This window comes from Triturus cristatus, chromosome 3_1, assembly GCF_964204655.1.
Source record: "Triturus cristatus chromosome 3_1, aTriCri1.1, whole genome shotgun sequence".
NCBI classification, from domain to species: Eukaryota; Metazoa; Chordata; class Amphibia; order Caudata; family Salamandridae; genus Triturus; species Triturus cristatus.
Genome location: NC_140583.1, coordinates 816,043,483 through 816,071,162, shown reverse-complemented (window position 1 = coordinate 816,071,162; position 27,680 = coordinate 816,043,483). Strand labels below are relative to the sequence as shown.

Below are 27,680 nucleotides of genomic sequence, written 5' to 3'. Positions count from 1 at the left end.
GGAACATCTTGAGCAAAGATGTCCTCCGGTTCTGGAGCTGGTTTGGCCATAATATGGCGTCGAGCTCTTCGGTCCCGGAGGGTCTTCTTCGAACGGAAAGCGGCACAAGCTGGACAGGTGGACTCGTTGTGTTCCGGCGACAGGCAGAGGTTACAAACCTCGTGGTGGTCACTGTGGGGGAACTTCGCTCCACACTGGGGGCATTTTTTGAAGGGTGTCCTGTCCATCAGCCGCTTCCGGAACCGGTCCGAGTTGATTTCGAAGTCGATGGAATGAAGATTAAGGAGTTAAATTGATTGCTAGAAGTTTTCTGCTGGAGCGGAAAAAAGTTCATCCGAACCCAATGGCGGAAAAAAACAATCTGACGATGGAGTGGATGCCCATGCGCACTGTTGTCCAGGGGAGGAGTCACCAACCTCGTGACCAAAGGCTTCTTCCGAAGACAACAACAACCTGCAATCATCCGAGCCCAACACCAGATGGCGATCTTATCCTCAGTGTGTGATCTGCAGCTCATATGCCTCGAACATTTGCTGCCCTTCGTGTGCTGGCAGCGGGTTGTCCACATAAGGCATTCTATTTGACAAACCATGTGGGAAAAGAGGCTTGGCTTCCAAACAGGAAACATTTAGACTGATGTGTATTATTTAAAGTTTTGCAGATTTTTCTGGGGACTTGCGGACCTTTCTGAACTGGTGCAAGATTTTGGAAATCAGTGTCCACATTGGCTCACTAGCCTATTTAAACCATGCCCGACTTCTGTGTGCCTTGCTCCCGAAAAAAGAATTTGACTAGGTTGGAAGCTCCTGTATAAATTCACGGCCTGCCTTTTGTTGTCGCATGGTGGGATGTTCCCATCCGCCCTCGGTCTTCATCGACCAATTTTCATTATCAGACCGGTACCCGCTTTGATGTGCATGGTTTCTGCATAGTCAAGGAGGGATTTCCACACTGTAACTAAGATGTTCACTGATAGGAAGTCACTACTCTTCAAAAGTGTTTGTATGCATGATATTACTGAGAAATACTGGGTTAAGCTGTGCTCATGGTTTTATTACACTATGGCAAACGTCCCTCTAGCAAAGAAGATACCTAGTACTCCCCATTTCTTTCACCCTGAGCTCACATAAGCATTTACTTGTACAGTGTTCTGTGCTACCATATTTTGTACCTTGCTCTAAATATCTAGACTTAGCAATGAGTGAAAAGTCTGCTATGTTTTCATCAATTTGGAGGGTCTTCATAAGAACTTTTCACTAGGACCCAATCCTTACTTTCTCACCATGGAAATTCACTGAACTCACTTATTACAGTGTGAGGTTGCACAATTCCTTGTACTGATAGAAAGCAACTGGTGCTCAATTGCAGCTTCCAACCTTACACAGCTCACCAGAAGGATTTTATCCATGTGGGAGCGAAAGAAACTTCGAGAGATTTCAAAATATAGGAAACCACAACCAACTTTCAAGGCTCATTCAGAACCCCCAGAATGTAGAAGCATATGCTAAGCAAAAAAGGTGCAACTAATCCAGATTACAGCAGTTCTAGTCCAGATCAAGCACTGAATTATGGGTACAAATATGACCGTTCATGCAGACTTTTTTTTTTTTTTTTTTTAGGCGAGCCTAGAGCAGCGCATGCGCTGTTGCTCGACTTTTAGTAAGGGGGTTTTCAAAGTTCTACCCACAAGCTTTTCCTGGCCTCAAGCTTGCGTGCATGCTCGCGTGCCCGCGCGCAGCCACCATCGCCTTTCTCATCTCTTCCTCCGCATCGCTGGTCATTACTTTCACTTTCCGTGAGGACATTGCTTGTTTTAGTATGAACTTTGTCCTAGCGGCCAAAACGCCATATTTACATTTCGTGTAATTTTGCATAAAGACATGAATTTCACACTACTTTAAATGTACACATTTCAGGTGGCCGGGTAGAACTGAGTGCGCAATGTGTAATCGTGTCCAAATTTACAGTGACCTGCATATGGAACAGTGCCGTCGAGTTAAACTGAACTGTGCATACTTTTAAAAATAAGAGAAACGGAACAGGTGCAGCACTGATTGAGTTCATCTAATAGGCTTTGATTGAGGACAGAAAGCAGGCTGGGAGACTGATGGGAAGTGCCCCATTTCACACAGTGAGAGGAAACGCAGAAGCCGTGTTAGTTTGAGTCATTCAGAAAGGCTGCTCTAACGTGGGCAGGGGGAGTAAAGTTGTTTGGGGGCTTCCTCAGGCCTGCCGCGCGCGCTGTTGCTGCCCGTCGTTCAGTTCATCTGTCACGAAGATGTATGACCGGGCTTCCGGTGCTGTGTTTCCGGAACACATGCCCTATGGAAGTGCTTCATGCAACCGAGTTTGTTGCTCTTTCTTTAGGGTGCTATCCTAAAACCGTCTGGCACGTGTTCAGTTTGATTGATTTTGACACATAAACCCAGATAGAAACCCATCTATTACTGCTAAATTGTACGTGGTGCTTCTAGCTTGGCGGTGGGGGGTGCAGTAAGTACCCTTAAGACAAGCCAGGAAAAAGGTCTCCATGCCCCTGGCTGGGTAGTAAAAGAGCCATAATTAAAGAGTGGTGCACCAGCACCCCCGAGCCCTGGTTTAACTGCACCTACAGACTTACTAATAGGTACGCACCAGATTCTGTAATCCTGCAAACAGCCAAGTGTAAAGTGCATTTGGTGACATACTAGTTTCAACTCAGTTTTTTCACAGACCAAAAAATAAATGCATAAAAGTTGAGTACATTAATAATATGGAAGAATACAGGTTTAAATGTCAACGAGGTTTATGGGTTCTTTATTATCCAGTCATTCAGTGCATCTTGAATGAGCCGTATTGCTTTGCCGGAGATGTGTCTCACAGGGTCTCATACTCCACAGACGCTTTAAAAGAGCAGAAAATAAATCTGCAACTTTTCGTTTTATCCTGTTTCTTTTCGTTTATGTTGGCACTTTCTCCTTCAGGGAAGTGACTGTGGTTATGCTTCTGTTTTTTTAAATCACTTTAAGTTCCATTTGCTCTTTTTATACTTATGTTTCTTGGCTTCGTTTCCTTGAAATTGTCATTTATTTTACTGAAAAGTGTGAAGTGTGGGAACAGAATAGGATCCATGATTATCCAAGCTTCCTCAGTGTGAATATCTTTAGGTTGTTGTATATGATTCCATGTGTGGTTTCTCCACACGAAGTCCGAGGCGGTGGGAAAGTGTGGGGCATTGTCCCTAAACGCTTTTTTCACAGATGTCCCTCTATTGTCCTTGAAATGCCATGTCACGGCTTCTAGCTTTTCAACCACATTATATTCAGAGAAGGCTTCAATTTCCTCCTCTTCCCAGTGTGTTACAAAGAGTGACGGGCCCCACACTTGGATCTCGCCACCCGAGTTAAGGACCACTGACATGCAGCACTGTAGTTGGCTCGCTATATTTGCTGGTTTGTTTTCATTTACAAACTTTCTATTTTTGCTCCTTTTGCTCAACAGCCCATCCAGTAGAAACCATGTTCGTAGCAACGAGTCGGCATATTAAATCATAAGTGGGTAATAAAAAAAAGAAGTGGTTGCGATAATGAATGGGACATTATACTGATAATATACTAATACATAGTTTATTTCACTATGCATCACTAACTTCAGGCAGATGAAGTAATGTGCCCAAAATCACACAATGTTGCGCCACGGGTCAGGATTGGAATCCCATATACAGCTTCCAGGCAGTACAGACGTTAAGCCACATCTCCGATCAGGTTGGAAGTTAGAAGAGGGTGTAATCATACGGCTTGTCACCAGTAGCCCCGATGCCTGCTGGGGCAAAATAACAACCCAAAATATTCACTTACAGCCTGACTCCGACTGCCTTAGATTGTGTGATTTGCCACATATCTTCAAAATACACCTTTATCCTTATATTTGCTGTAGGCAGAGGTCGTTTGGCACCCTTAAAAACTGCACTTCATGTTTGGAAATGCATAAAAGATCACAATAAATCGATATACTTTCCTGATTTGGTCTTGCTAGAAAGTATATATCGTGTATCGATAAAAGTTTATTCTTCACCTACTCACAAAAAAAACAAATATAAAGTAAGCAGGCGCGCTCAAAATTCAGCAAGTTTAGATTGTTCCTAAACTAGTTTTACAAAAGGGGGTGGTTATTGAGTGTTTCTCAGCAGCTTTTAAAATTATTTAGAAATGGAAAGGATGCGAAATCAAAACAACATCCAGCACAAGAACACAGGAAAGTGAACTTGTCATTGAATGTGATAAAATGTGATTTGCAGTTACACTTCCGGCATTGCTAGGACCCCGATTCTTTGTGTCCCACTGTGAGTTAACTAGTGAGTTGTGTCTGTTTCATTACATATTTTACCTATCCAGGGACACCTACTGATAGTATCTTCTGTGAGAAAATTCACGTTTCTAAATGAGAGACAACGAGAACTAAAGTTATTTTTACAATAACTACCTATGCTTTTAACATGGGCGTGCCAGTGCCTAATCTTAAACCCCTCGCTCACACCTCATATCCCACCAGACCACGTGATTCTCACAGTATTGAACCTGTTTGGCTCTCTATAATCAGACAAACACTTCCACAGAAAAAGTAAGGAGTATTGTGTACACTGGCGTATATACAAGCTTCTACTTGCAGTTCCCTGAAGAAATATATCTTCTTTACATAAATAATACATAGATTTCTACACAGAGTATAAATCAGGCATGTTCAATGTAGCTTCTTGAGAGCAGGTCACTATTTAGGGCAGTCATTATAGGATATCCGAATTTTGATCCCTAGTATGTAAATGCATGTGATTTTACAGGGATTTGTATAGCGCCACCTTCTGCGCTGCAAGAGTTCTGGTACCTTCAAAACATTATCGCCAAGATTCCATCTCAGCTCGGAGTCTCATTTTTAGGTCTTGGCTAGACAGCGCATGCGCTATCTCTATGAGGGATGCGGTTTATAATCATTGGGCTTACAACCAGCCCATAACTTGCCATTTGTTTGCCATTACTTGTGTTCATGTACTGCTGGTGTTTTTGGAGATACTTTTTTATTTGTGTTGAAGCACGCCATATGAGTGCTTGCGTTTTCAGTGTCTTATTTTCCCACCCACCCGTTCCCATCACTGTTGCCTCTTTTCACTCTAGAGCCCGATAGCAATCAGTTTAATGCAGAGAGGATGTGGCTTAATGACCAGAGCTGTCAACTTTGGAGTTGGGGAACCAGGTATCGAGTCTCGGCGTCAGCTCGACATCCTGTGATCCGGGGCAAATCACTGAATCTCCCAGTGCCTACAAAAACAAGCATCTGCAATTCAATAGGTCTCGCACTACTGAAAGTTTGAGTATTGGTGTTGCAAATATGAATGCAACGCCAATAGCTCAAACTTTAAGAAATGCAAGAGCTATTGCATTGCAAATGCTTGTTGTTTTTTTTGTTGTGTTTTTTGTGTTTATTTTGTTCTGAGAGACTTAAGCGGGTAGTGTCTTCAGATGTTGATCTGAGGAACACCTCACTGGCGGATGGAGGGTTCGCATTGCGGTTTACATATATGATGCATGCGGTGATCAATGTCAGAGCGTACACGCTTTCTGCACCTCTTACGCCTGGTCCATTGAGGTGCAACTCACATGCTCAGATGAGTGTGTGAAATGCATGCTGCGTGATTTTGAATATCTACAAAGTTATGACTGCCTGGATGTTACTTGGTGCGCACAGTCCCCCCCAGAAGACGAGTTTACAAGCCAGGCTACCAATGCGTATTGAACGTAGCTGCCCCCACCCCACGCGTACGCCCTGCAGTGGGAAATACATTACGCACGATTTTCTGATGTGTGAATTATGCGTAATTATACACAAGTTGTTGACAGTAAGAAGCGTGTGATGGAGCACTCTGCTGGTGCTCGGCGTCGGAGTGGGGTTCATCAACAGGCTGGATGTACCCAAACATGCCCCTGCAAGCGGCAGCCTCTGCCTCGAGGCCCCCTCCCACTCCTGCTGTGTACTCAGGCTGCGGAGGGATACGAGTCAATCGACACCTATGCACAGAAGAGCCAGGCTTTTTATGCTAACAAAGGGGTCTGAATTCTAGCATGAGCTAGAAATGTGGTTACCACAGATGAAAGGGAATTAGCAATACACAAAACACTGTGTATTTACATTTCCTGGACAGAGATCGTTTTCTAGTGCCCAGGCAAACTGTTAAAGAAAGCGTGGTGTTCTTAGCACTTATGATTTCCAAGAGAGACTCGGCAGAGTGAGACATTACTTCTGTAAGGTGCCTCGGGGATAAAAGCCACGTACTTTCCTGAGGAGGTGCCTCGTCAGACTTTAACAGATGTTATTGGTCATTTGGGCCACTGTTGCCCCACAGCAGTCCGATGATCCTCAACCCTGGGTCTGAGCGACTCCACTCGTGAATGCCGCACATATACAGTTTGCTGGGACAGAAACACAACATAACTGGCATTCACACGGCCATATGTAAAATTCCAAGGTCACCTGTGGATGGAGGTCGAACAAGGCTTCTTGATAACTGCAGCCCACCCAGTGTTTGCTCAAGGTATTGGTCAGTCAGGTTTGTAGAATGTGGCCTAGTCAGTCAGTGTAGGGCCTTGATGTACTGACACATTAAACAAGTATTGGCATAGCCAATAGGTCTCACCTTTGGGGCCTTATAACTGTTTAGCCATGCAACAGTTGATGCTGTTGTACCAATGATATTGTGCTGCATATCTAAATAACGAAAAGTTTCTTACCTGTCGGTGTAGTTTTGCAGCTTGAAGATCTTTCTGGATTCACTATGCTGTGCATTATTCCACGATCTTGTGGTTGGGTCCGGATTCGTAGTCTTTTCTTTGTTTTTTTTTTTTTTTTTCTTTTGTTTTTTTTTTTTTGTAGCCCAGGTGGGCGGCGACGACCACCATTTGGTGCACCTTCCGTGACGTCGTCGTGCTTCCTGCGGAAGTCCCACCTTTGGGGTGCCATCTTCGGGTTCTTTTTTCCCTCTTTTTTTTTTTTTTTACCCTAGGCGATAGCTTAATCCTTTTGTCCATTTTCTGAACGTTTCCATTTCTTTGATCTTTTCCATTTCACCCCCTCTTCCTCCAGCCTCATCTTCCTGGCGGAGGTGGGTGGGTTCGCTAGTGAATCCAGTAAGATCTTCAAGCTGCAAAACTACACCGACAGGTAAGAAACTTTTCGTTTTGCAGCGTGAATCTTTCTGGATTCACTATGCTGTGCATAGACTTTGTAGCGGTTTTCCTAATTTTGAGGTGGCTGGGTGGAAGATGAGCGTTGGTCGTTGAAAATGTGCTGTAGCACCTTCTGTCCGACCTGTGCTTCCTTATTCATCTGAATGTCCACGCAGTAGTGTTTTGTGAACGTGTGCACAGATGCCCAAGTTGCTGCGAGACAAATGTCTTGGATGGGCGTGTTTGCCAGGAAGGCAACGGTGGCCCCCTTCTTCCTTGTGGAGTGAGCCTGGGGCCCCTCCGCTAGCTCCTGTCCAGCCTGTTTGTGACAGAATTGAATAGTGAGGGCAATCCACCTAGCGATGGTGCCCTTGGTCACTGGTCTACCCATGAAGCTAGTAGCAAAGGACACAAACAGCTGCTTCGACTTCCTGAGTTCCTTGGTTCTTTCAATGTAGTGCATCACCGCTCTTCTGGCATCGAGGGTGTGCAGGGCCTTTTCTGCGTTTGTAGTCGGGTTTTGGAAGAAACTTGGTATCTGGATACTCTGATTCATGTGGAACGCCGACACTACCTTGGGCATGAAGTGTGGGTCCGTCCTCAGGACTACCCTGTCTTTGTTAATTTGAATGTAGGGTTCCTGTAGCGTTAGTGCTTGAAGCTCGCTCACCCTGCGTAGTGAGGTTATGGCCACTAGAAAGGCAGTTTTCATCGTCAACATTTGCAGAGTGGCCTTGTGAATGGGTTCAAACGGCGCCTTCATGAGCTCCGTCACAACCACGTTTAAATTCCATGCCGGCGGCGGCAACCTTTTCGGGGGGGCCATTCTTTTGGCTCCCTCCATGAATCTCTTCACCACCTGCGAGGTGAAGAAACTTGTACCCTTCTCACCTCTGGTGTAGGCAACGATCGCTGCTAGGTGCACCCTTAGGGAGCTCGAGCAGAGGTTACTCCTTAGAAGGTGTGTGAGGTACCTCAGCACAGTTGAGTCTCTTGTCATTCTGTTTTGCAGGCCTTTTTTCCTGCACCACACCGTGAATCTTTTCCATTTTGCGCTGTAGCATTTTCTTGTAGTTGGTTTCCTTGCCTCCCGTAGCACTCGCATAGTGCTCTGAGGCAACCTTAGGTGTGCGAACTCTAGGTCTTCAGGAGCCATGCTGCCAGGTTGAGGGTCTCTGGCTCTGGGTGCAGGACCTCCCCGTTTTGCATTGAGAGCAGGTCTTTTCTCCTCTCGAACCTGTACGGATTGCCTTGCGCCATTTCTTGAATTTGTGAGAACCATGTCTGCCTCGCCCACTGCGGGGCCACTAGGATTAGAGTCATGTTGCTGGTCCTGCACTTGTTGAGCACTGTGTGCAACAGGGGTATCGGTGGAAAGGCGTAGGCAAATGTCCTCGACCAGCTTATCCATAGGGCATTCCCCTGGGATTGCTGATCTGGTTCCCTTGACGCGAAGCTTTGGCATTTTGCATTTTGGCGTGTTGCAAATAGGTCTATTGTGGGAGTTCCCCATCTCCGGAAAAGCTTCTTCGTTTCCTGGCCATTGAGCTCCCACTCGTGAGATGCAGAGGTCTGCCTGCTTAGCCAGTCTGCCTCCACATTGTCCTTCCCCGGTAGGTGAATTGCCAGTAGATCTATCCTGAGAGGTATGGCCCATCTCCAAATCTCCTGAGCCAGAGAGGAGAGAGGGAACGACTGTGTCCCCCCCTGCTTGTTGATGTAGAACATTGCCGTGGTGTTGTCCGTTTGAACCAACACCCTCTGGTTGTACAGGTGCCTCTGGAATGCCTTCAGGGCTAGTAGGATTGTCTTCAACTCGAGGTAATTGATATGGCGAACCGCATCTGCTGGAGCCCACAGACCCCTCACTCTGAGGTTGTCCATGTGTGCCCCCCATCCCTTTTGCGATGCGTCCGTGGTAATGGTCATTGTTGGGTTTAGTGGTGTCAGGCTTCTCCCTGCTGTCATGTTGTCTCTGTTCCACCAAGTTATCTCCTCCTGCACTGCGTGCGTAACAACCACTAGATCCTCCCAACTTCCGTTTGCTTGTGACCATTGCTGTTGTAGCCATTCCTGGAATGGTCTCATGTGCAAGCGTACATTCGGCACTAGCTGGATACACGACGCCATCATCCCCATCAATTTGCTCACCGCCCTCACTGTCAGAGCTCGCCCCTTCTGGTAGAGCCGCGTCTCCTTCAGTAGGGCATCTGTCCTCCTGTCGCTGGGCATCACGGTGCCGCTCAGGGAGTTGATTTTTGCCCCCAGGAAAATCTTCACCTGCTCTGGTTCCATCGACGACTTCCCCCAGTGGATTGAGAACCCCAGGTTCGTGAGAGTGTCTGTTACGCGTTTTGCGTGCGCTGCGCACTTTTCGCGCGAGTTTGCCTTGACCAGCCAGTCGTCTAAGTAGGGGTAGACGTGTATCCCCTGCTTTCGTAGGTGGGCCGCGACCGCCGACAGGCATTTTGTAAAAACCCTTGGTGCTGATTTTAATCCGAATGCCAGGGTTGTGAACTGGTAGTGTTCCTGGTCGATGTTGAACCTTAGAAGTCCCTTGTGTCTTCTGTTTACTGGGATGTGCAGGTAGGCATCTTTGAGGTCCACGGTGACCATGAAGTCTCCGTGTCTTATTTGGGGCAGCACCTCCTGCAGCGAAGTCATCTTGAACCTTTGCGTTCTGACGAACTTGTTTAGGTATCGCAGGTCTAGGATGGGTCTGAGGCTCCCGTCTACCTTTGGGACCACGAAGTAGTTTGAGTAGACCACCTTGTTGCGTTCTCTGAACGGCACTGGCTCTATGGCTTCCTTTTGTAGAAGCTTCCGTGTTTCTTCTCTGAGTAGGGTCAGTTCTTGGTCCGATCTTTGCCTTCCCCTTGGCTTCCTGTTTGGCGGTTTCCTTTCCAAATCTACGCAGTACCCGTACTGCATGATGTTCAGTATCCACTTGTCTGTGGTTATACGCTGCCACTCGTGAAGGTAGAGTCTCAGCCTTCCGCCTACTGGTGTTGTATGCTCGTAGGCTTCTGATCCTTCTCTCCCCCTTGATGTTACTGTTTCGCGCCTCACCCTTGGGGGCATGTCGAGGGTAGGCGTCCTCCTGCGTGCAGAGTCACTTTGATGAGGGCTGCTCCCCCCCTCTCCTTCTCTGGCCACGTCCGTTCCCTCTCCCGCGAAAGGACTGGCCCCGGGGCTGGTACTGCCAGTTTTGCTTCTGCTGACCCTGTCCGTGACCTTCACCCTGCTGACCCTGCTGGAACGTCTGGTGCGACGGGTGTGAGAAGTTGGCCTGATGTATGATGTCACTAGTTATAGTGTACACCTTAGATCAGTCCAAATACCCTTATGGTGATTGGTTGTAAAGTCAACCTTATAGACCAGCTATCCTAGTGGTAGCATGGACAAGAGCAGTCTTAGGCTAAACTCTGAATGGCATGTGAAGCCAGCTGTGATACCATATATAATCCCTTGAATACCAAATGAAAGGACACCACAACAGATATATATATAAAATAAAGTGTATTTATTCTAAGCAAACCCTCAGCACTCTTTATGAGTTTAGAGGTAAGTACAACACAGTCTTATTAATGCATACAGTAAGTCACACAGGTAAGTAATACAGTTAGGCCCTAGGGGCCACGCAAACCATATACTAAATAAGTGGTATAAGAACCACTGTCACGGAAATAGAATAGGCCTAGGCCTAGGGAATCGCTGGGGCTACCCTACACTAGCGTTAGTTAGGAAGTGGGAGGCCCACGGGATTCGTGTGCAGAGTGGAAACACTCACGCGTAATGCGTAAAAGTCAATAGCAATGTTACAGTTTAGAAATAGATGGATTTAGGACACTTCCGGAGTAGCTAGGAAGTTGAGACTTGAAAACTAGACACTAGGATAGTCACTATCCTGATGAGCACCGGAGTACCCAAGTTACCTAGCCCACAGGCTGCGGGTGCATAGGGGTGAAGATGCGTCGTTTTCGTCGTCGACTCCTATGGATGCCTGAAGAAAGATGCTGACAGGCAGTCAGGGGAGAGTGTCCGGTGGATCCCAAGCCTGGGATCAAGAAGAGAAGAAACCTGCAAGCAGAGGGGACAGAGTCAAGGTCACTAGCCAGTGACCACGTGGAACCAGGCGATGTCGTGAAGAGTTGCAGGGGAAGGTGAAGCTTGTCGCTGCAGCCAGGAGGACCAGGAAGCGTCGAGGACGACCAGGACCAGGAGGCGAGCTGTCCCACGAAGGCTCTTGCTGTCGGCGGCGTCGAAGTTGGACTAGGACTCACCAAGCCTTGGCAAGCGGAACCCACGAAGAACAAGGGACTTGCTTCTGGTGCAGACCAGGAAGGTCTGGGGTGCTTCTTCTTTGCAGAGAAGCGGGAGCCAGTCTGGAGGAGCCAAACCAGCGCAGAAGATTTCAGGGAGCGTCGTCACAGAGGCCACTAGCCAGCGGGCAAGCAACCGGACAGACGCGGCAAGCAGGAAAATGCTGAAGGGCCCCACGCAGGACTCGTGGAGTGTGGGGGGCTGGTCTTCGGTGCAGATGGTGCTTGGGGTTGGGGCTTCTCAATCCCCGGTGCACAACTTCGAGGGTACCTCAGAAGCTGCGCTGTAAGTTACTAGCCACTTTTCCCAGGTAGCCGGTCCCACGTCGCTCGTCGCCTCCACGGATCTCAGCTCTGCTGCAGATGTGGATGAGGGTCGGAGAAGTCTGGAAATCAAGGCTCTGGTCGGGCTCTGCAGTCGGTTCCTCGTCGAACGTTTCACAAAGCAAAGGGTAGTCACTTGATGGTGCCTGTTTGCACAGGGTAGCCACTCCTTGGCTACAAGGGAGATTCTTCAGTCTTCTTCTTTCGTCGAATGTCGAAGGTCCAGAGTTTCTGTTCAGTTTTGCAGGTTCAGGATAATCTAAAGTCTTGAGGCCCAACTCCCACTCTTATACTAATCTGGGGGCTGGGATACCTGCTAGGTCACGCCTTATGGGTGGGACCTGGGAGGGGGTGGTTACACCCACTTCCCTTTGTCCAGTTTCGCGCCAGAGCTGGGGCTGGAGTGCCCCAGCGCCGGTTTGAACTGGACTATGCAAGGAACACCTTGTGTGCCCCAGGCATGTCTCATTCCTTTCAGCCCACCCTGCCCCAATACACTAAAGGCTGTCTGGGGAGGTGCTAGCACCTCCCCAAGCAGGAAACCTATTGTCCAGGCCTCCCTGGCTGGGATCACTCCCAGCAGCAGGAGGTCAGACTTGTGTCGTGGCAGCAGCATCCATTTTGTGATGCTGAGGCTTTGGTCAGAGGCTAACAGTTGAAGTATGATTTTAACATGTCTTTCCCTCTAGAAGGGAGGAATAATATCCTCATCAACAGAAATGGTATGGGGGTATTATTCCAAAGTGTTAGACACCTTACACGACATGTTTTGATACAGCCCAACCATAGTTACCATAACCGTTTAAGATTATAAGGCACTTTAAGAGTATATGGTAGGCTATATCATAGAACAGCTATAAGGACATGGTTCCGAAAGCTGCAGACAGGCTCAGCTCATGCTAGAGCACCATCTCACATGTTACCAAGCACTCTGCCTCCAGGATTGTTAAGGTCTGCCATAGGAGTGACTGATAGGTACACATGTGTCTATATATAAGGGCAGATATAGGCATACTATATCTAAGCAAGGGGTGATTACACGACCTTGCCCCAGCTGAGTGATCAGCCAGTTGTGTCTGATTGGAAGGCCAGACCAGGGGTGGCATAATACATGCTGCAGCCCCTGGGAGGCCTAGGGTACACCTATGCCCTGGGTACCTAGGGTACACTATACAGGGTCCAATAAGGTGATCCTTACCAATTGGGTATGTACCTAGGGTACATGGAGTCCATTTTACAGAGAGAGCAGACAGCCTGAGACCCTGAATGGCAGGATCTCAGGCCAACTAAGTCGAAAAACCAGCTAGACACTAGGCAAAAAGTTGGGGGTAACCATAGTCAGATATCCACCTTCCTACAACGGGCCCTGCTGGTTTCCTTCCCTACCGTAGGGTCTCCTTGAGGGGTTGCCTCGCCTCATTCCCCTGTGCTGTAGGGCCCCCATGGACCTCGCCGTTTCGTTATCTCTTTTTAGCTGGGTGAGCTTCTCGTCAACTGTTGCTCCGAACAGTGTCTCTCCGTTGAAGGGGGTGCTAAGGATGTTGTTCTGCACCTCCGGTTTGAATCCCGAGATTCTTAACCATGCATGCCTTCTCTCGGTGACCCCTATGGCCATGAGTCTTGCTGAAGTCTCTGCCCCGTCCAACGCCGTCTTTATGCAGGAGTTGGCGATGTTTTTGCCTTCATCAACTAGGTGTGAGGCTCTCTGGCGGTATTCTTCGGGGAGATGCTTTACTAACTCTCCCATCTCGTCCCAGTGCTGGTACTGGTGTCTATTGAGGAGAGCATTGGAATTCGCCATGCGCCAGTGCATAGCGGCGTTCCTCTCGACCTTTCTTCCTGTGAGGTCTATCCTCCTGCTCTCTTTATCAGGTGGTGGGCCCGAGGTTGCTGGTACGTTGGCCCTTCTCCTGGCCGTGGACGCTATGATGGAGTCTGCGGTCACGCTACCCTTGATGTAAGGGGGGGTCGAGGGAAGAGTGCTTATACTTCTTCTCAGTCCTCGGAGTGATCGACCGACAGGTCGCTGGTTCCTTGAAGGCTTCTCTCCCCTGATTCATCACGCTTTGAAGCATGGGGAGGAACTGGCTCCTTGTCTGGATGGGGAGCAGGGTCTCGACGAGAAAATCGGCTTTCGGCTTCTCTTCGTCGAGTTTGACGCCGAAGGCTGTCGCTGCGCTCCTGACCACCATATTGTACACCCCGATGTCGTCGGGTGGCGAAGGCCTCGAAGGGTACGTGTCCACGGACTCCTCCGGGTTCTCGGTGTCGAGATCCTGCCATTCAATCTCGTGGCTGGTCGATGGTGCCGAGCCGTAGACCGACTGTTGGTCTTCTTCCTCGGCTTCCTCTTCATAATAGGTCTCGTCTTCCTCTTCGAGATCCCTCATCAGTCCCTCGGTGTCGAATTCTTCCTCGACCTCGACGACGTCCGCCGATGAAATCGTTGGAATCTTGAATTCCTTCATCTTGGCGTCAAACTCCTTCTTCCTTTGAAGGATGTTCTCCATTTCGGCCTCGAGCCGCCTTTTCTTTTTCTCCATCTCGGAGATGCTTTCGGCGTCGACCGCGGATCTTTTCGTCGAAACTTGCGTCGACGTCGACCGTTCTTTCTGCGTCGATCGGGCCGCTCCCTGGGTTGTCTTCGACGACCCTTGCCTTTCGGCGTCTTTCGGCACCAGGGAGTCCTTCTCTAAGGATCCGCTCGGCCTCTTGTCCATGGTTCCCCCTTTGGTCGTCGAAATTTTCGGCGCCGGGGCTCCCTTCGTGGACTTACCCTCAGATTTTTTCGAGTCACCCTCGTGTTTGAGGTACTTTCTGTTTTTCGCTCGACGATTCTCTTACCTCGTCTTCTTTTTTCTTGTCGGTCTCTACGACCGTGAAGTTTTCGGCTGTCCCGGCGACGTTGTCCTCGTCGTCCGAGGAGAGGCCCAGATCGTAGAGCGACGGGGCCTTACCCTTGCCATCCATGCTGGCGTTGGCTCTTCTCTGCCGATCTCTCACTCTGAGCGTCTTCGGCGCGAAGGCTGAGCAGGCAATGCAGTCAGCCGCGGTGCGTCCATTGGGGCGTAGGGGCGTAGCCCCACCAGCCCTGGACCCGCGTTAAAGAATTAAAATAAATCAAGTTTTAAACTCGAAATATTACTTACCATTTACACGGCGCCGCCGCGCCGGGCAGCACCCGACTTTATCGGGAGTGTGCAGGGGGGGGGGGGGGGGCGGGCCGGGCTGGCTGGTGTCTGTGTTTAAAAAAAACGTTTTCATCCCGCATGTATGCTCCGGGCAGCAACTTGCCCATGCATGCGCACCCAGGCCGGCCCCATTAGCTAGTAGGGGGGTGCAGGACCTGCTGGCGGCAGCGCTGGCAGCAAAAGGGCGACAGGGCGAGGAGTCACTGTGCCCTCCAAGCCAATCCTGGTGCTGCATGCAGCGCCACTGCGCCAGGATTGGCCGGTCACCGCAGGGGCGGGCAATCCATATTGGATGCCGAGAGCGTGACGACGTAAGTAACGGTCGGGTTCACTAACTTGAACTTCACTCTGTCTCGACTGACTGACTCGTGCGTGCGCGTCGCTGCCTGAGCCCAGCCTCGTGGTTGTGAGGGACGGTGTGTGTGCGCAGGACCTTCATTAGTTCCCCTATAGACAGGTAAGATACAAGTATTTATGGCGGGGGGCGGACTGACCAGATGAATAACTGAACTGAAGTAAGTTGATGGCCCCTTGGGCTGCTCTATTTGTGAGTAGCCCCGATCCGTATGTGAATGTATTCAGGGCAAATCATATAAGCAGGTCTGAAACACCTCCTGTGCGGGGGCCATCTGTAACAGGTAATCAGATATACTCCCTCGCTTGAAAATCAAATGATAAAACGGAATTGACCTCGGGGCATGATGACATATTAACAGTAAATGTACAAACATATTTGATCAGAACTGAATCAGCCAGCTTTATTTATGTTTGTTGCTGAAAAAGGCACTTCACCATCGCGTGCTCGTTTCTTTAAAATGCGTCATTTCTACATCTTAGAAGAGTAGCTGGTTTAAAAAAAAGTTGCCTCAAAACTTCGCACCGTCTCGTTTGTATAATCATCCCGGATCAGAACTCGAGGTATGGAAATGTGTTATCTCCCAGAAGAACTGCGAACAAGCGTCCTGTCAAGCACGCGCATAAATTAGAAGAGCTCCTATTTTCCATATGATTATGGATTCAAAAGTGCACGAATTACAGCAGCGCCGACTCCCTGCGGACAGGAACAGCAGCGCGCGCAGTCTGAAGCAGAACCCATTTGTTTAATTTAGCCGTTCCTTCAAGTGATTGGCTCCGCTGATTTAGCAATCTAATCCTAAAATACAGAGCTCCGGGGCCAATTTAAACTTTACCCCCAATGAGCAAAGAAAATATTATTCTAGAATTCGTGTCTCCCTGTGAAGATTTCTCCACCATCTCCCGTTAAACGGTGACGAACATTCCCCACCGCCATAACGTTCAAGATACAGACTGCCTAATCATACAGTTGCGTAAGTGCACACAGACATCACATTAGCATCATTCATTTTTTTTAGATGAGGAAATATTCAACTCATCCCTGACTTTTGCCAGAAGTGCATAGTGTCTGGGATTGTAAACATCCGACAATGTGGAAGCTCTGTTCTTCGACTAGAACTCTGTTGAGTCAAGGGCTTTGGAGCTGGGGTACCGGGTTCAAGGCTCAGCATCCTGTCATTCTGGCAAATCACTTATTCTCCCCGTGCCTTCCAAAAAGGAATGCTCCCTTGTGAAACGTAAATGGTGCTCATGTAAAGCGCTCCAATACCTTCGGGTCGAGTTCGCGCTAAATAGACCTCCAATAAAATAATAATTTAAACAGAATTACCTGGAGATGGGTCAGATTCCTCAGTACAACTAATTGACACCACTAAGGCCCTTGGACCAAAGACTAAACATTCCGTGAGGCTGATAAAATTGTTAGGAGCCTTGTACCAGCTCATGTTGCACTTTCTCCTGTACACAACCACGTTTGTCAATGGTATTGGAAATTTTAGTCAAGAATTATGGAAAAGTGACCAGGTCAGCCTTACTCCAATATCAACCTCTGTCACACCTGCTTTCCATGCAGCCCTTTCTTTATCTAAGCCTTTAATTTAATGTATGAGAGTGATTTTATATGAGTCATAACTGGATGGAGGTCCGAATCACTTGTAAAGAGCTTCTAGGAATGCCCAAAGTTTGAGTGTTAAAGTCAAAGATGGAAAATCTCTTTTTACAGAGAAGAATAAGTGGTGGTGAATGCAGGCACGATCAGTCAGGGGAAATGTTTTAGTAGCAGCCACATTGTCTCTGCTTCTGTGCATGCGTGCATGTATTTGCATACACAGCCAGGCCACTGTTTGTACACTTAAACACGAGTGTGCGTGTCGCATGTGACTGAGTTTCTGTTTGTGTGTACACTTAAGTACGAGTGTGTACGTGTGTGTGCGACTGAGCTCATGTGTGTGTGCACACTTCAGTGTAGGTGTGCGCACATGTGCTTGTCTCTGCTTCTGTGCATGCGTGCTTGTATTTGCATACACAGGCCACTGGTGAAAGAAAGTACACCCAAGGCAGGGGCAGAAACGTGCCCGCTGCTGACAGCGTATGGATTCATACGTGTAAATCAGTGTATAGAAAATGTTACATAAGGCAAATGCGACTACAGGGTGTAGGATTCACATGTTATTCATACTGGTAGGCATTTTTAAAGAGTGCTTGGTCTGGAGAAGCACAAACTCAGGATTCAGAACATAACAGTGGTTAGCATTGACTTTAACAATAAAAATGTTTTGCCACCCAAATAAACCTTTTTAGCAGGATTAGGATAATGAAAGACTTGAAACAAACATATGTTTCTAACTTGTATCATGCAGCTTGCAAGCAGCTCTTTGATGACAGTTTATAGGTCACTGTGCTAGATTACTATTGTCACTTATGAACTGCACAGTAACAAAAGAATCTGTGACTAAAGCAGTAACCCACTAACCTAGGCACATAAAAAATGTTTTTCAAAATGCATGGTACACGTTCTTTGCAGTAGGCATATTAACCCTCTGTGCTACATTAGATAAGTCAAAGCTGCCACTTGACACAACTCTCATCTCTCTCCAGCAGGTACATTAATCACCGACGTAATCTTGACACTTTTATTGTTGCTGGAAAACTGCTGATTCTACAAGGAACTTTTTTGTGCTTTTAAAATTACTGCCTGAGGACCCCCTGGGAATGTGTCACGGACCCCTGGGGGTCTGCGGACCACAGTTTGGGAAACACTGCTTTATACCATTTATATTTGGGGTACTTGCGTGGACCTATGTGAAGTGTGTGTACAAAGTTCAGCTCAACCAGAATCACGGTAACAGCGCATTGCGCTGCCTCTTTTATATTCAGTATATTGTAAGACTGTTTTTCTTCCCCCGCCTTTCCTTGTTTTGTTTCCCTGTTTTCCCCTTGCTTGCCATTCGTTACTCTAGAGTCTTATTCAGTATGTTGTAAGACTGTTTTTCTTCCCCCGCCTTTCCTTGTTTTGTTTCCCTGTTTTCCCCTTGCGTGCCATTCGTTACTCTAGAGTCTAATAGAGTCGGAAGGCCGTAGGGGAAGACTGTGGACTTTTCTTCAAGTTCCTGACGCTCCTGCGGAACGAGCCTGGCAACCATTACACTGCTGTGCAACTTCTTCTACTCTTAGAGCTGAGATTTCCATGAGTCTTATAGTCTGAATTCAGCACCTGAGCATAATAGGACAGAATGTATGAAGCTCTGTGGTAATACTGAATAAGCAGCTACCTATGTTATGCCATCTATTAATGTAATAACTGCACTTTCACAATTGCTTTATTAACCTTCCTGCTTTCTCAAATTTGCTTGAAAATGCACGATTTTTCTTCTTTTTTTTCAAAATTTTCTTGGGGGGGGTTATCCCCTTAAACCCCCCTTTTGGGGTTCGGGCTCGCTCGCTGCGCTCGCTCGCTACGGTGCTGTATGCCAATTCGTTTGCGCCCCACCACTTTAAAATCTCACCCACCGCCCCTGGTTGCAGTCCTTACTCTGGTGTTCGACCGGTAGGCAGAGGTTGCAGACCGGATGCTGGTCCTTCTGCGCGAATTTGTGGTGGCAGTTTGGGCAGAACTTGAATGGCGTCTTGTCCATTGCGCTCAGGGCCTCTGAGTGCGCATTCTCCCAGGTCGTCGAAGAAAAAAGGGCGCTGAACCTCCTTTCTTCGCGCTGCTGATGAAATAACCTCCTTTCCTGTGAAACTCCGATGTATTTGTCGACGAAACTCGCTTTTCTTTCTTCTTTCTTCGGTTGTAACTCTGGAGCTTCTCGATGACGATCCAGACCCAACGTCGGAAAAAAGAATCTGAAGATGGCGCCCCAAAGGTGGGACTTCCGCAGGAAGCACGACGACGTCACGGAAGGTGCACCAAATGGTGGTCGTCGCCGCCCACCTGGGCTACAAAAAAAAATAAAAAAAAAGAAAAAAGACTACGAATCCGGACCCAACCACAAGATCGCGGAATAATGCACAGCATAGTGAATCCAGAAAGATTCACGCTGCAAAATTATAAAGTCCCAAAGGCGAGACCTATTGGCTATGCCAATGCTTGTTTTACGCAAGAGTTGCTGAGGCTTGCTTGCAGCCACTATCCTAGAGAACACATGTTGAGGTTCATGAGGAAATAGTTACCTTTTCGGAAAACTGTAAGTAACAGACACACAAATAGCCTCCAAGCTGGCATGTTCACCCAAACATTTGGCACATCTGTTACTGTTAGCCCCTATCTAGCCTTGTTAAGATTCACACAGAGCCACAACCATGAGGAATTCATTCAAGGCTCACACTGAGCCTGGCTAATGAGAAATTGCTAAATTTCACACAAACATTCAAGACGTTTAGAGCCAATGCAGGGTACTTATAAAACTGTTTTTCAATCGAACATACATACCCTTTGGTGGGCAGGCTACTAGCAATGACTGAAGATCTGATCAGTGATTTCCTGAGAGGTGATGGCTGATAACTTTGCTCGTCAGCACTTTGTTTTCCGATGCTCTCCTGCAACATCTCCTCTGACATTTTGGCAGAAGAAAGCTGTTTTTTCCCCGGACCTGAAAATAACAGAAGGTTAATCAAAAACAGGTTTTTAAAACTCGGTTATGTAACCAAGGACATCAAAGAAGGGATGTATGCAACATCTTCATGCAAAACATTGCTCCTCTCACATAAGTAACATCCTCAGAACCCACTCTCTGGGTGTATTTTACAGTTGCAACACAAATAGCTTACTCGGGGCTCCTTAAAAGCCCAATCATTCACACACCTACCACTGTATAGGAGGGTGCATGCAACATTAGTGTTGTAAGTTTTGTCAAAGTCATTACCAAATAATCAGATCCCCTGTTTATGGTTTAGCTGCTGAAGCAATATGTACAACTGAAACAAATGGACAAAATGCAAATGAAGCATAACCTTAAGGTGAACAGTGACTAAAAATGATTTTGTTTACTCTATATCTTGGGCTACTGGTGTAATATTTTTACCAACATGGTATTTTGTAGTTTTGAGTTAGGTGGGCTTATAGACTCATGGATACTGGTTATCTGCCCAACAGAAATGGGTTTCAGCAAAATTACAAGGAATATTAAACTGATGCTCACAAATACTGAGGTTTCAGCAAACATGGGCTTCCATGATTGAGGCCATCAACCACCCCCCTCGGCCCAACATATCATGAGAGACTGCAGTGGGAGCATTTAGAACTACTATAGTGAAAACTGTGTTGGACATAAAAACACATAAAAATGACCAACCAAATTCTAAAATAGTGATCTGTGAAATATTTTGATAACATGTGCATGTGACTCTGTACAGGGGTCCAGCACTTATGCAAAAACTTTGCAACATGAACTAAGTATACTAACTCATCACTGCACACGAGAGATATGCATTTGTAACTGTTATCAGTGTCTATTTTCTGTGTCATAAAATCAAGAAAAGAATCACTGGTTGAATAGCACATTCCCAAAATCACCCACGGGGTATGGAAATGTGTTCCAGTAAAACTCAAATCGGGGCATTTGTTCTCCCTACACATACCCTTATCAGCAGATCATTGATTCAGAAGATATTTAAAAGCTTTTATAAAGCAAGATGGGTGAAGGTGCATTGTAGCAGAGGTAGGATGCAGCACACCTGGGGATTTACAATAAGTGAACAAGATATAGTCATTTCGGGAGTATGAATCTTAAGAAAGTATTCAAGGAGACTGGACAGCACTAAAACCAAGCCTTGTAAGAGTCAACCTGATGTGGGAAAGCAGAGTCTACCGGTTCCTGAATCTAGTAGACCTCCAGCCAATAAGAGGGCATTTCCAGCCAGGGGGTCAAAGCTCCGATCATAATAAGATTGAGGAAGGACTGGAGGTACAGGAACCCCAATGATGACAAGGAACCTCAGGATGTTTCAGGACTACCCTACATTTTTAGGTCTTCCTTGCGTGGTCTCTTAGAGACATGCTGTTTCTAGGATATGGGTTTCAAAAAACGCCCATCTTCTTCCGTGGTTCCTGTTGCTGACCTTTAAAAATGCTAGCTTTTCATTGGTGAATACACTTAGTAGTCCATCCTTTTGGAATTTTGTATCCTCCCATGAAGACTGTCCATCTTACATGTGTTCTTAATGTTCAGGTTATTTATACTTCGAGAGAACTCTTTTTTTTAGTTGGCCTGCCTCTTTGCTCATTAACTGTTCTCTTTACTTGTACAGTGAAACTTCTGTTGCATCATTTACTTGCCCTTGCTTTATCGCCCTGTGCCTCCCCATCACGCCTCTCACAACACTCCTCAGAGGCCACTGTTTTGCTCGTTTTTGTGTTACTTTACAAACACTTTTATTTATATAACGCACCTAGCCATGGGCTCTGGGAAATTAAACAATCAGCCCATTATCACAGGATGTTATGCCTGACAGCCAACTCAAACCGGGATCCCCAGCTCACCAGTTGGCAGCTCTCACCGCCAATGCATATCCTTTGCCTAGCCATGTTCCAGAGTGCAGTACCATATGTGGCCAAATGAGGTCCTGAGGGCCACCTAGTGACAGCCTGTGGTAGTGCACCCTCACAACACTGCTTGTTTTAACATGGCGTCGGAACTGACATTTTTCACTCCCAGCTCTACGGCACCATTGCAGGTGTACTACATTATAAAATTATAAAAAAAAATAAAACCACACAACGGAGTTCTTTATTTTATTAAGACGGGGTGGGTATTTCTATTGCTGAGGTAAAAAAACTGGCATTTATAATGCCAATATCTCCAACTCCAACAAATGTGAGACCTATTGCTTGTCCAATGCTTGTTGAAGGTGATGGAGCAGCTCTGGACCCAAATGTCAACATGGATGACACGGGCAATCTGGAACGGGGGACTGCAGTAACTTTGTAACCAGTGAGATTTTCCCCATGCAGCACTTTCCAGTCAGTGGGGGCTTGCCTTATGTCTCATGAATCCAGTCACTCCTCCTAGCAGGCACATTTCTACACCTTTACACAATCAGATAGGTTTCTATATTCTCTAAAAGCAAGAGGTTTCTGCATTAATCCAGAAGTAGAATGGCAACTAAGCATGGTTTTCATTCCTGGGTCTTCAGAGTATTTTTTACTGATATGCAGGCACACGGGTCACCACTGGGTGAGTCGAGTCTTCAAACCTATTATTGGCTGAGGCTCACGAGACTTCTCTTCCTCTGGTGGCCAAAATCAGCCAAACCGGGAGGTTGCACTCAATGTCTGACTGCTCCTTCAATACAATAGGAATATTCTAACCACTTCTGAAATATCATTGTGGGTTCCCAGCCCTGTTCTTCTAAAGACTGGTTTAGGCTGGCTCAGGGGAATCTGTATTAGTCTCGTATTCATAGCCACTTCATAGATGGGTGTTTAACACAGGTGGAAAATGGAGAGATGGTGAGCTTCAATCTGGCAGGAGAAACCCAGCCACTTCAAAGGGGAATGGGGTAGCTATCTCCTCTGTGCCTCAGACACTTCGAGTTTCAGGAAGATGGGGCAGGGTATGTCGATCTGTGGGCCAGCATGCCAAAAAGAACAATATCAGTTCTGCACAATGGAGAACATCATCTTTTGTAGCACACTTAGAGTCCAGTGGATTTCAGCACTTCGTCCATTCATCATACAGGAAAACAATAAACACTATACACACAAGTACACCCCTCTAAGGTAAACAGTCTGTCCACAAGTCTGTCCACAAGGGAATAAGTAAAAAGATATACAACCCTGACCATAATATTCGTTGCCACCATATGAATAGCCTGAAAGGAAAGTGTATACAACAGACAAGTTTATGCATAAAGGATCAGAAAGCCATGCAGCTGATGTTGCACTGAAATATGCATTCTGGGGAAAAAATAACATTTAAAAAAAGTATTTTCCAGATAATGGATTGGACAAAGTCCAGACTGTGGCACTCTATCTTAGAACTGCTTCACTCACCCAATGATGAGACAGTTATAGACACAATGGATAATGGCATAAACCTATATTATGATGCCAAGATCCTAACTTATACTGATGAAAGTAGGTGTTGATACATGGGCCTTAATGTTTCTGTTGTTGAGGACAGATACTATGGCACTTTGAGAAAAAAAATTGATATAATATTAATAATTAAAAGGTTTGTGCAGAGTACCAATATTTCTCGAGGAGATTGTATAAGGCACCACAATCAGTGTGCTTTTAATCTAGGCATAGCGAGTGCAGAAGGTAGCCGCAGGGCTGTGTTTCAATTGTGTGATGCATGTTGCTGCAGCATAACAAACTATTAATGACAATTAGCAAGAACTGACAATTACTTTTGGTCACACTGATATGTTTGTGGTAATTATTGTGCAAATCTACAGGGTGTCCTATACTGGAGGTATTAAACAAAGTACATTGTATGAGGTACTTAATTTAGTTGAACAGTCACATCTTGTGGGAGACATTAAGGCTTTGAAATATGCCTGCAATAACTGGTGTCTTTACTTACCTATAACTAGAACTGCCCGGAATTCTAAGTTATTAACGGTTATCTAATGGATTCCCCTTCTGCAGAGTTTCTAATCATCTGTAGTAAGTCTTTACTTCTTGTTTACCACCTACCTTAAGGGAGTCAAGCACTAAAAGGGAGTGCCGAGTCATGAGTGTGAGAGCAACAGAATAGTGGATTCTTGACACCAGTGGTGGACTAAAGCAACCCTGGCAGTTATTGCCGGTAACCTCGGACTGCCCTTGGAAGTCAAGAAAAACATTTCACCAATGCTTACTTTGGGCTAGACTACTAATGAGTTTGGTTTTTTAACCCCCTTATCGCCATTTTACAGGAACAATTAACATCACACAATAATGAAAAGCAGGTCAATTACTTAAAACATTTTCAGCACTACCTAAGTGCGGCTATAGAATCTATCAGGCACATGCATCAAACCTTTTTGCGATCGCAAAGGGTGCGAATCGCAAAAATAGGCCGTTTGCGATCGCAAAAGTCAGTGTTGAAATGCATCAACTGTATATTTGCGAAAATCCATTTTTTCGCAAATATAAGGAATCGCAAAACATTCTGCGAATCAAATAGCGAATCGGTATTAGCGTGTCCCAATTACCGAATCGCAAAATGTATGCATGACAAATCGCAAATAGCGATTTCCATGAAAATCGCAAATTAGCGATCGCTAAATAAGAAGGATCACAACCAGGTGGTAATCATGAGTGCAAATCACAGACAGGTGAAAACCAACTGAAACCCATTTAAACACACCCAGAATGAGCCAGCACTGTTAACAATGGCAGGGATTTACCTGATGGCGAGGAGGATGAGGCTGCAGGCTGCCGCACAGAGACGGAGGCGAATGAATGAGCGCATCTTCAGAGTCCGCATAACTTTGCTAGGCCAGCAAGAGGATGAGATATACGACAAGTATAGGCTCAATGCAGCAATGATCCATGACCTAATCAATGAATTGGACCCCATAATGCAACGACAGACACGTAGGACCAATGCCATCCCAACGCATGTGCAGGTCCTATGTTGCCTACACCTTCTGGCGTCAGGCAGTTTTCAGGGGGTCATTGCTGTTGCGGGAGGTGTGTCACAAAGCGCACTTTCAAGAATATTGAAAGCATTCCTTGATGCCATGATGGCCGTGATCGGGTCTCATATCAAGTTCCCTACCACCGCGCTTGACCTTGCAAAAACCAAACAGGAGTTCTACCAGATAGCTCGTTTCCCACATGTTTTGGGTTGTATTGATTGCACCCACGTTGCAATATGTCCCCCTGCAACACAGGAATATATATATAGAAATAGGAAATCTTACCATTCCCTCAATATTCAGGTTGTTTGCAATGCCAAAAACATTATCACTGACATTGTTGCGCAATTTCCAGGGAGTGCACATGACTCTTATATCTTCAGGCAAAGTGGCATACACACCCGTCTTGTCAGGGGAGAATTTGGAGAGGGACATCTGCTTGGTAAATATGTGTTATAGTTTATCACTGTCATTGTACGTATGTCAATGTGAAGCTGCCACTGACTCTTTGCTCCATTACATGTAGGTGACAGCGCATACGCCTTGCGTAATTACCTAATGACGCCTTACCTCAATCCCACAACTGCCAATCAACAGAGGTACAATGCAGCACATATTTCGACAAGGAACATCATAGAGCGCACATTTGGGCTGTTGAAGAGCCGATTCAGATGTCTACATAAGACCGGTGGAGCACTGAAGTACAACCCTGAACAATGCTGCAAGATAGTAGCGGCATGTGCCATGCTGCACAACATAGCGACAAGGGGAGGAATGGACATCGAGGTGTCTGACAGCGATTCGGAGGATGGGAACCAGCAAGTGCCACAACACCATGCAGCACAAGGGGCAGGCGCAGCAGAAGGGCGTAGGAGAAGATTTGACATCACACAAAATTATTTCTGAGGTGAGTAATGATGACACAGAAACTGACTATTGCTATCAGAGTATTCTTTAATTAAATAAAATTGCCATGAGTGTTCAAGCACACTTGTAATCTGACCAGTGCAATGGACATAAGTGGTTTGCAAATGTCAATTCACTTGTCACTCTGTGAAAAGTCAAATCCAAATAAATGGTTACGTCACCATAGTGGAATGCACTTGTACATGCCAGTCTAGCGCTTTTTCCCACGAACACCCAGACGCCTGTCAGACCCAGCATTGTCATCCGTTATGTTGGAAGCGGCGGGGGTACTGCTGCGTGTGTTGCGTCTTCCTGCAGTGCGGACTGGAACTGCCACACTACTTAGGCTTGAGCCACCCTCACTACCCTCTTCGGGCGTGGAATTGTTGGCCGCAATTGTGGAAGCATTTAGCAAATCAACTGCATTGGTGACCTGGTCCAGTGCTTTAGCCACATCGCCGCTCCAATGGCACATTTCAGTTTGCATGGTCACAGACCTACGTGCCAGCAGTGCAGTTGTCGTGGCCAATCTATTGTTTGATTTAGCAAACATTTTCAATTGCAGCATTAGTTGACGATGCTGTCTCTTCTGGGATACATTTCCCTCATGCATCACCTTGCTCAGTTGCTGCACACTTTCTGACAGTACTGCTATGTTGCTAGCCATCTTGCCAACTTGCAATTGTACTAATCGTGTGTTTTTTGTCTGCAGGCGCTGCATACGGAGCATCTGTCCCTCAAGACCACCCCAGACATCACTTGGTTGCTCCTCCTGCTGTGTCCTGAGTGCTCTTCCTCTCCTACGCCGGGCTCTGTGATTAGTTCTGGGGACCTGTGGTTGTGTTTGTGTGATGGAAGTTGTCTGGCCATGGCTGCCACCTGGTGTTGCATCAGCCTCATCATCTTCACACTCCATGGTGACTAGGGATGGAACAGTAGCCCTGCGTGACTTTGTTGGACGTGAGGGATTTATTTGCACCACAGGTGTGTCCATCTGTTCACCTGCGCTGGTGTCCTGCATGTCTGGGGAATCGCTATCCACATCTTCTACACGTTGTGCATCTGTGAGGTGAAACAGTGCAACACTGTATTATTTCATGTCTGTGATATTAATTGCACAGTAATAAATTTCTGCCTTTGTAAATGATTTCATACTCTATTAAGCTTTTTTGGGTTGTTACTCTGAGATTTGACATTTTAACTGCTTGACCTGACTACATCTCCCATAATGCCCCTCACCTACTGAATGCATTGTGTACTGGATGTTCAGGGTCTGCACTTGGGCTGTGCTGTGGTCGAGTTCTACCTTTACATTTTGTAACACTAAGAAAACATACATTCATCTTACCTTCAGATGTGTTTGCTGCTCCGGACGTGTCCAGCTGGGTCACACCAACAACAGCTTCTGGCTGGATGGTGGATTCAATCAAGTCCTCCATGGGAGTGTTCCCAGTGTCTGTTGGTGTTCCCCCTCCTGTCTTCTTTGCCTCCTTCAGGCGGTCAGCTATGCGCACCTTAGCCCGACTGCGCAAGTCGTACCATCGTTTTTTGAGTTCTTCAATGGTGCGGTGTGTCACCCCAATGGCATTGACCCTGTTTTGGATCCGGAGCCAGATTTTCCTTTTCTCCTGCTCTGCCACTTTCAATGATGCCTTTCCAAACAGCTTGTCATGGCTGTGGACTACTCCCTCAATGAGGGTGTCAATTTCTTTTTCTGCAAATTTAATTTTGCGTTTCCTGCCTGTTTGGCTCTCCTCTGCTGTTTGTGAGGCTTCCATTTGATATCACAAGTTTTTCTTCTGTCTCTGTCACACTCCTGT

General features: G+C 46.6%; 1 protein-coding gene and 1 long non-coding RNA gene across 2 annotated transcripts in view; one reads left to right on the top strand and one right to left on the bottom strand.

Annotated features, from left to right (window-relative positions):
* Window positions 1–27,680, bottom strand: part of MCM3AP (minichromosome maintenance complex component 3 associated protein) — a 693,444-nt gene that overhangs the window by 549,407 nt on the left and 116,357 nt on the right. Inside the window, exon 5 of the mRNA XM_085645158.1 lies at window positions 19,817–19,976. Coding sequence (XP_085501284.1) covers window positions 19,817–19,976 — 160 coding nt within the window. The remainder of the gene's footprint in view (window positions 1–19,816; window positions 19,977–27,680) is intronic.
* Window positions 25,479–27,007, top strand: LOC146861100 (uncharacterized). Its single transcript, XR_014978911.1, has 2 exons — window positions 25,479–25,861; window positions 26,573–27,007. It is a non-coding gene; the product is annotated as an uncharacterized LOC146861100 (long non-coding RNA).